The 9,608-nt window shown below is 34.4% G+C and overlaps 2 protein-coding genes across 5 annotated transcripts in view; one reads left to right on the top strand and one right to left on the bottom strand.

The window, feature by feature from the left end:
- The first annotated feature begins 535 nt into the window (after positions 1-535).
- Positions 536-7,266, top strand: LOC114933529 (uncharacterized). The gene is made up of 15 exons (XM_029306160.2): positions 536-592; positions 719-920; positions 1,022-1,208; positions 2,011-2,162; positions 2,277-2,387; positions 2,421-3,453; positions 3,711-3,846; positions 4,465-4,610; positions 5,257-5,383; positions 5,478-5,589; positions 5,965-6,026; positions 6,113-6,226; positions 6,553-6,696; positions 6,794-6,880; positions 6,939-7,266. The coding sequence occupies exons 2-15, from the start codon at positions 798-800 to the stop codon at positions 7,114-7,116; spliced, it is 2,712 nt and encodes a 903-aa protein (XP_029161993.2). The 5' UTR covers positions 536-592; positions 719-797; the 3' UTR covers positions 7,117-7,266.
- The window catches only part of dyl (transmembrane protein dusky-like), a 48,049-nt gene continuing 45,686 nt past the window's right edge, over positions 7,246-9,608 (bottom strand). For all 4 annotated transcript variants that reach the window (XM_029306156.2, XM_029306157.2, XM_029306158.2 and 1 more), the window contains exon 6: positions 7,246-9,208. In XM_029306156.2, the coding sequence (XP_029161989.1) occupies positions 8,798-9,208 (411 nt within the window). In that variant the 3' untranslated portion in view covers positions 7,246-8,797. The remainder of the gene's footprint in view (positions 9,209-9,608) is intronic.

Raw genomic sequence — 9,608 nt, 5'->3', positions numbered from 1 at the left:
TCTCGCCTATTAAGAGAAATACGGGAATTAGAGATCTCAATCATAAGATACTAATTCCTAAGTTCCTAATTAGAGAAAAAATTAATTCCCGATTCAGCCGACTTTCGGACCGATATTTTTTTCGCCTATTAAGGGGAATACGGAAATTAGAGATCTCAACCATAAAATACTAATTCTTAAGTTCTTAATTAGCGAAAAAATTAATTTTCGCAATTTTTTGCAATAACATCGCGTTATATATATATATATATATATATATATATATATATATATATTTATATATTTAAATAAGATATATATATATTTTTTTTTCTTAATTTTGATGTATTCTACAATATATATATATATATATATATATATATATATATATATATATATATTATGTATTTATTTTGAGAGCCGATATAATATTCTTAATATTTAATTGAAATTATTGACACCAAAAGATAACAACAAGTATAAAAACTGTCTACGAAAAACATCAAACATTATTTCAATCAAGTTTGATGAATGAATACCAATCAACAATAACGATTCTGGATTATTTCCTAAGAATATATAACATATTGAACAATTTTGTGGAATTTCTTGAGTAAGTAAAGTTTTCTTTATCTCTCTTTTTATTATTTTATAATTTTTGCTTTATTTTTTATATTGCGTGCATTATATGCATCAATCGAATAAAAAAAAAAGAGTATCATGATAAATCTCGTTTCAGATTTCGTGGATTCAACTATTGTCATATTTATTATAAAAAAATACCATTGGAAGAAGCACTAGAAATATCAAATAAAATTATGGAATCAAGCATTCATGAGAATCTGTTCAAACGAATAATAAAACGATCAGGTCTATTCGCAGATGCTTTTCGTAATACACACTGTTTATCGACAGATATATCAGAAAAAATTGCGAATGAAGTAAGTATAACAAATAAAAAATTATTAATCAATATAGGTTAACTAAAGATGTTTTATATGTTATATGTTATTTTATACAAAATTGTGTATAAATTTTTCAGATTAAAACTACGATAAAACTACATCTCACACAATTGTCGAAAATAAAAAATGGTTCAATACAGATGGAATCTATCTTTGCGTTAGCTGATTTATCATGTATCCCTGGATCCAATAAACTTCAAATTTTATCTGAATTATTAAATAAAGAAGCAGAAACTACGACACGCTGCGAACAAATCGCTAAAGGTATTTTTCATACAAGATAAAAACAGGATATCGTAAAATCTATATGTATGTGTATGAATGTATGGGTCTATGTATACGTTTATATCAACAATTTATTTTATCAAAGATAAAAATAGCTATTAATTCAAAGAAACTGTTTCTGTAATATTTAATTAATAATTTCAATGTTTCAAATTTAATTTTTATAACACGTTAAATTTTCTCTATAAATTGAAAATCGTCTATACAATAATGTCTTGCAATATATATATATATATATATATATATATCGTACAGCGATAAAAATAAATAAAATGCTATTTGTTGCCCAAGTCTCAACTTGTATAATTTATGAAAAAAGCAAAGTAATTCTGTTTTAATGCTTAATAATATTGAATTTGATAGATTTATTCGGTATACAGTAGTTGACAATTATTTAATTACTTGTTTAATTATTTAAAATATGTATAAATATGTATAAATATTTAATATAATAGTTTCATGTGTTATATATATATATATATATATATATATATATATATATATATAACACATGAAACTATTATATTAAATATTTATACATATTTTAAATAATTAAACAAGTAATTAAATAATTATCAACTACTGTATACCAAATAAATCTATCAAATTCAATATTTAGCATTAAAACAGAATTACTTTGCTTTTTCATAAATTATACAAGTTGCGACTTGGGCAACAAATAGCATTTTATTTATTTTTATCGCTGTGCTTCCTAATTTACAAGAGATAGCATTTTTTCACGATGCTTTTCGCATTGCATAAAATTCTTGTAATATTGCAGAACTGCCGGCGCATATTCAGACAAAAACTCTCTTAAATCTCGCAAGTAATTTTATTCGCGAATGGGGAGAAAGACCATGTAAAACGCGATCCCATTTCAAAATTTGCAAATTCTGTGACAGTATTATGAACGACGGGACTCAGCAATACGAGGTATAAAAGACGAATTATCAACATAATAGAATACAAGAGAGTTTTTTTCCTCTTTACATTAAAATTTATATTTGTGAGAATATTCTTTTTATTTGCATATAAAATTTATTTTAGGAAAAATTTTGCTGCGTCGAAGCAGAGCATTTCGATCGATTATTGAAGAAATGGCTCTCGTTACACATGTCACAAGTACTCTTTATTTCACTCATGAAATTATATTTATATGCTACAGATTCACTTATCATTATCTTTTTGTAGAATACATCAAAATTAAAATCTATCAATCCTACCAAAGTCGAATACAAAATCAATTATTTAGACGAGAGTATTTTGCAAGAAGATGATTCTCCAAGAGTCGATAACACCACTAATGTAAAACCACAATTAGTCTTTACTACTGAAAATGACACAGCGACACTCGAGGATCACTACAGAAATCACATTAACTCGCGATCGAGGACATATTCGAATACTTGGAAGAAATTACATGACAGACGTCAACGTAACATTCTAAATGCTCCAGAAGAAGTCGATTCGAGGAAAGCTAAACGTTTCGAAATGGGTCAGCGTGCCGGAATCGCCACTGATCAATCGGAAGCGAATAACAATAATGATTCCCTTCGGCACAAAAATGCAAGAACGCCCGCCAGTGAAGCACGTAGCGCAGAGGACCATATAAGAAATACCGGCGCAGAAACGGAAAAAATACGCGAAGAACGTGACAATAATCCGTATCAGCGCAAACTCGACGAGGTCGAAGATAAGGACCGGCAAGATCGCCGTTCGACTCAACGTGACGTGCAAGAAGAAACGAACAGATCGTGGATCGTGGCTGGAAAAACACGAAAAGATGAAGATACGGCGGAAGAGAGCAGCGAGAATTCCGGTGAGAATCCTTATCAACATCGTCGCGAGACGCGATTGCTGGATAACGGGAAGATCGGCCGATTGGATCGGTTCGAGGAGAGGAGCCCTTCGACGGAGACATCGGGGAAACCGATGAAAAGGCCCGAGGAAGGGAATCGACACGAAAACGAGGAAAACCCGACCGCGCGAGGTAGGAAGAAAGAAGGCGAGGATAAAGACAAGAAGGAAGGAACGATGCTCCTAAATAAGAATAAAGAGTCTGGAAGTAGAAAAGCGACGGTTTCGCTTGACAACGCGAAAGAGGGACGCTTGGCCGTTAATGAAGAGGGAAAACTTCCTACAAATGGTGAACAACGCAAAGCTGCTTCAACCGAAAGAAGATACGATCCTGAGGAGGCGGGAAAATGGAGAGTTAATAGCAAGTGTCTACAGATATTTTTATAAAAAAAAAAGAAACATTGCACAGATTACGAAAAAATATTTTTTTTAGTTTGATTAAAAATTAAATTTCTCATATAAAACTACAAATAAAGAAAGTACCTTACTAAAGTTAACTGAAATCACTCCTGGTATTGTGCTTTTCTTGTGCTACCGCATTTAATCGCATTATCAATCGCGTGAAATGCAATGTGGTCGATTCTCGTTAACAGATTCCAGTTATGGGAAATTACTGTTTTGCAGACCCTTCAAATCCGATCAAGTATCAATTATCGAACCCACATTTTGTGGAACTTGGCTGGACTCTGCTGCCGGCTACCAAAATCATGAGAAAGACCGTACAGTATGAAGCCAAACCGGCAAAACCCAATCTAAACTGGTAGGTGATATTTAGATAAATTTATAGTATCTATAAAATATATCTATAAAAAATGTAAATATAAAGTATGTAAATAATACAAGCAAGCTTGCATTTGTATACTATAAAATACTAAAAATTATTAAATCTAATATCACAAGATTTTATATAAGCAATATAATAATATTTAAAAATTAATTTATACAATATATATAGATTATATATTAAAAATAATATGTATTAAAAACAAATATTAATAAAGATAGTCCGATATTGTCCGTAATCAAATAAATTTGCTAATTTATATAATATCGGACTATCTTTATTAATATTTGTTTTTAATACATATTATTTTTAATATATAATCTATATATATTGTATAAATTAATGTTGCTAACACTAAATTAAGTAATTAGAAAGCAAACAAGCTGAACACTGATTACATTACAGTCAATTTCGCAAAAAAATTCGTAATTATTTAGTTACTAATGAGTAAACAATTAGGTCGAATGAAGCTGATCAAGTACCATTGCAAACGAGCATGATTTTTAACATTTTCTCATTGCTCTTTAACAATTTAAATTATATAATATTTCGTGATTAACCACTGAATAATTAAGTAATTCATCTGTATATTAGGTTCAAAAAATACAGACACAAAGGTATGAAATATTATGAAGATGGATTGACACCATTTTTGAAATTCCATCCCGATGGTTCCGGCGAGTTATTTTATCCCAACGGCATATTAGCTATTAGAGTTTACAAACCAGAAAACCGGAAATGTAATTGAGTTATTTACATAATGCTACTTACAGAGTATTCCATCACTATTATCTCCATAATATGTTTTATCTATACATTTTTTAACAGATTTCGCATATTTAAAAAAAAAATAAAACAAATAAATTAAATAATAATTTGTTTAACTTGATGCATTAAAAATTACATAACAATTAATTAAATATTAAATAGATTTTTATTACATTATCAGAATAACAACTATAAGATTTGGATTATATTATTAAAATAACTTTTCATTGATATGTCACATATGAATTTTTAATCATTCATATCTAGGTAAGTAAAATTGTCACATATATTTTTGTCCATTATCTAATTAATATTTGATAATTCTGGAGCACTCTGTACTGTGGAGCATATTGTATCTACTTATGCATACCATTTACACAATACACTACGGTACAATTTCAAAGTTATCATCCATCGAAAAATTAAATATAAATATAAAAAAGTAATAGTGATATTAAAAATACAAATTTTTGAAAATTACATGGAAAGTACAATTGTTAAATTGGATTAATGCATTTTCGACTGGCGACGATATCCATACTCATAAATATAAATTTCAATTTACTAAGAAGACCGGCCTTCGGGCGGACTTAAAAAATCACTGGTATCGATTTTAAGACGACATGTGTACTGTGTTCACGCCAGGAGGCAAAGACGCATTGGGGATCGGAAGAGGACCCCAGATCTTGGCGATATTCGACACTTTGGGATACGGTGTCGTTTTCGACGTGGACGGCGCGGCGAGGTTCGTGTGAAAAAAAGAATTTACAAAGAATGTTTAATTACTGTCGAGCCTCTTCTCGTTCGACCGATTCACGCGATTCCAATTACTTCCGCAGGCTGTCCTATAACCAAATCGGAGGAATTTTTACGGACAATCCCGCGGGCCTGCCCCTCATTTGGACCTGGAATGCCAAACCCAGAGAGTCGATACTCGAGACTGTGTACACGGTAGGTATGAACGCGTTTACCAGAGAGTTTTTCCCACTTTTCTCCACGCGTATAGATTTTCGATCAATCATGAATAAGCGAACGGAACTAAAACTTTTCATCTTCCTTAACTTTTCCATCGGATTACGGATTACGGATTGAAAATATGCGAAAGCAACCTTTATATATGTACATATATATACGTCGTTCTTAAGTTTTGTAAACAAAGTAACTTGAATTTATCCAAACGATTTAAAAAGTCTTTTGTAAAAAGAGTAACGCGAATAGTGAGTGCCGTCGATATTTCACGCAAAATTTAGTATTCCGAAAGGCTTTTATCGATACATTATATGAAATGAACGAAATAAGCTTTTTCCTTTTTTTCTTCCTCTGCAGGAGAGACCGACCGACTGGTTGCAAATGGAATTTTTCTCCGCGACAAATAAATCAGCGAAAAGGTGAGTCGAGGGTTTATATACATATATATAGAGTAGCGATATTTATGCGCGGCACGTTCCGGTTACGTTTGGTTGGATCCGCACAGTTCCGGAAATGTTAAGACACCGGTATCACCGTCTAGCTCGAGAAATAAGGAAAAGAAGGTCGTCGAGGTGCAGAAACCTGTTGTCGAGGAACGACAAGAAGAGGTCGGAAACAAGTATGTCAAGTAAAAAAGTAGAGCGAATTCTATCCGAACAAAGCATTCTAATTATGCGATACACTACTTTCCTGGAGATAAATTACACCAGTGTTTCACTAAGAGAGCGCATCATTTAATTATTATCCTACTCGAAATAAATATACATCTAACTTATGAAAATTCATATAAATTGTTGTGAGAAAGCTTTATTTATTAATTATAATTGCAGAATACTTGTACTTGTAATCCACTAATATTTCCAACGTAATAATAAAAAAAAATAAAAAACAAATATATATATATCATTCTGCAATTATAAATAATAAATTATCGATTATTTTTAGATCGAACGGCAACCAAGATTTTTCTAAAAAGAACATTTATCACTTAAAAGTGATTTGCATGAAATTGAATGAATTTCTTAGCTTGCGAATCAGCGATCAAAAAAACATCAGTTTACGATTTTCTGCTAAAAATAGAAACTTTAGGTATTGCTATTATTTTAATCGAAATATTTATCTCGAAAACGTTCGTTGTTATTATTTTCTAATTTTCCTTGCTAATCATTTCGATTTTTTATTTTAGAATAGAATTGGGGACAATTTTGAATTTTAATAAAGAAATAGCATCTTCTATGATAGAAGCAAGCGATTGGAAAAACGATATGCTAAGGTACAAGCCAATAATAAATCAAGCAAATTTCAAAACTGTTATAAAAATGATGTTGCAGGTGTCGATTCCAGGATAATTTGTCCAAAACATTGAAATCGGATAACAGTTTGTACGATTTAGCTAAGGAGTATCGAAAAGTGAAAAAATTTGCGAAGCAACGTAAAGTTATGATTGCCAAATACAAACCTTTCTCCAAGATGGACCGTGTCTTCACTCGTTGTAAATTGAAGAACTAGTACCGGAAGCTATATATAGTTGAAGAAATGTGTTTCTCAAAGAATATTGAAATTTTTTTCGTTGTTTCAATGTAATGTAAAGGATGTATAAAAGGTGGTTTAAGGCTAAGAGAGTGACGCAGATTTTATATAAATAAAAATGATCATATGTAATTAAAATAATTCTCAAACAATTAATTGTTATCGTAACGGATGTTCGTGAATACACATTTCTCGCGCTGGTATAATAACGCATAACAACACACATTAAATACATGTGCGATGTCATACGTCACACGTGTACATACAATACATTGTCAGTATGTACGAACGTTTGTGTTGTATATGTATGCATGTATGTATGTATGTTTATGTATACGTGTGTGTGTGCTTAAGACACATACGTAAAACATATTCCCAATTTCCGGGAATATTCCTAGACGGATAACTTAAATACTAAGCGAAGTAGGAAGGATCATACAATTTTGATCAATAAATTAGGTTAGATCGATCCGGATGTAGAGTTAAAAAAAAAAAAGGAGAATATAGAGAGAAATATAGATAAAGAGATAATAAATAGAGTCCCTTCTCGTTTGAATCTCGAACGACTTAGCGAACGGTTTCGCGTTCCAACGATATCGAAGGAGCCGATTCTGCACTCCGAATTAAACTTTTAGAAGAACAGGCATTGCGTTTGGACGACTTTCCGCGACGAGGCAATTTCGAGACAAACATGTTTACCGGGAGCGTTCGCTGAACCGTTCGAGACGTCGTCGAGAACGCGAAATGGTACCGTCGAGCACCGCTGTCAACGTCGACGTATAACGTCGAGCGTCGCGACGCGCGCGCTTCTCCGCCGAGAATCGCCGACGCGATACGATAAGAACGCTGAAGAGCTACGCACTCGTTCAAGTATACGATGCGTGTATAAATAATAGCGTGTAAACATACACGGTGAATCGGGAAAGAGACGCGAGACAAGCGGGTCCTGAAGGGCCATCTGACTACCCGCGCGATTTATTTACAATGCCCTCCTAGAGACTACTCTGGCGATTGCGAGGGATCTCTCGCTTCCTGATACCGAGGGACGGATACTGTTGACGACGTGTAGAAAATGTACCGTTGATTATAGTACCGCGCTGCGATGATCACGAAGCGTCACCAAGAGATCGACTCGCGATATTTATTATCACTGCGACGCGCGTTTCATCGATCGCGAACTGTTCGGTAGAGAAAAAAAAATGGAGAACGATCGGTGAGACGCGCGTTAGTGTAGCTTCCTTTCTCATTTATCTCTTCCTCTCGTTCCGTTTATCCATTTTCTCATTAAGTTCTGTTCGTGCTTTCCGGGCTTCTTATTTACATGATTCACTCAAAGATCCGCCTCGTACGATCGCATTCACGCATTCTCGATCGATAGATAGCGATCTAGTGCGCGATTAGACGCAACTAGACTAGACACGATGCTACCGTGATGGAAGAGGAGAGAGAAAAGAAATGCGATTTTTTTGTGCAACTTTCGACAAGGAGAATCTCCGACGTGTCACGAGTTTCGGATGAAATGGTGTCGCGATGCGGTATCCCGAAGTATTGCCGGTCGATTCGAGGTGGACGATCCTCTGGAGAAGGGGATTCCGTCGTCGTCCTCCTCTCCTGCGGCTGGTCCTTGTTTTGATTCTGCGCACCGTATATGCTGCCAGCTTCAATTGGCGACCTTGACGAACTCCGGATTCGGCACGCTGCAGTTTTCCGGCACGTACGCCGGATGTACGAAGCCAGTTCCGCCTATCGCGGCGTTCTTACGGTCCACAGCGCGCACCCTGACGAAGAGGAAGGCCGCCACCAGGGAGGCCACCACGACCACCAGGAGCAACATCACCAGACCGCCCACGAAACCAGGCAGACTCATACAGATCGTCTCCGGATCGGTGGACGCGCTGGCGTTTTGTATCACCACGGTGGTGTCGTTGCTGGAATTCGTTGTGCCCAGCGCGAAGTTGACGTCACCCGGCGCGACCACTTGAATGACCCTCGAGGTATTCACGTCCGTCATCTCCTGCGCCGCTCGTTTGTACACGTGGGTGGAGAACAGGGTCACCGTGTGATAGATATTCTGAAAATCGAGGATAACCGTTGTAATGTCGGAGAATTCGCGTTATAGTAGGATAGCAAACGGTACCATAGAACGCGTCATTGATAATGTATTCGCGATGAGCGTCGGCAAATTGGAAGTGGATACTTTACGTTAATTAAAAAGAACTGTTGAACGAATCTGAAGAAACTGTTTACTTTGCTCTCGCATTCTCATTATTTCAATATACAGAGTGTCTGACGTAAGGTGTCACACCGAAAATATACAAGTAGATCTTGTTATTTGGAGACAATTTTTTCTCAGCAAAAATATTGAACCAAGCCTTGTGAAGAGAAAATATATCAACAAAAACCACATCGTCCAATTAATTTTAAGTAGAGTTTACTTTAATAACATTTTAATTTAAGATTTAGTTTTACAG

Source organism: Nylanderia fulva, unplaced genomic scaffold (genome assembly GCF_048542155.1).
Source record: "Nylanderia fulva isolate GAGA-0341 unplaced genomic scaffold, ASM4854215v1 Scaffold3, whole genome shotgun sequence".
In the NCBI taxonomy this organism is placed as follows: Eukaryota; Metazoa; Arthropoda; class Insecta; order Hymenoptera; family Formicidae; genus Nylanderia; species Nylanderia fulva.
This window is presented reverse-complemented; position numbering and strand designations above follow the sequence as displayed.

Bases quoted from the DNA above. Each gene is read 5' to 3' on its own strand.
- LOC114933529 (XM_029306160.2), top strand. From the start codon at position 798: ATGGAATCAAGCATTCATGAGAATCTGTTCAAACGAATAATAAAACGA. The intron at 6,027-6,112 runs GTGAGTCGAGGG...GGATCCGCACAG, and splicing joins ACAAATAAATCAGCGAAAAG to TTCCGGAAATGTTAAGACAC. The intron at 6,881-6,938 runs GTACAAGCCAAT...ATGATGTTGCAG, and splicing joins TGGAAAAACGATATGCTAAG to GTGTCGATTCCAGGATAATT.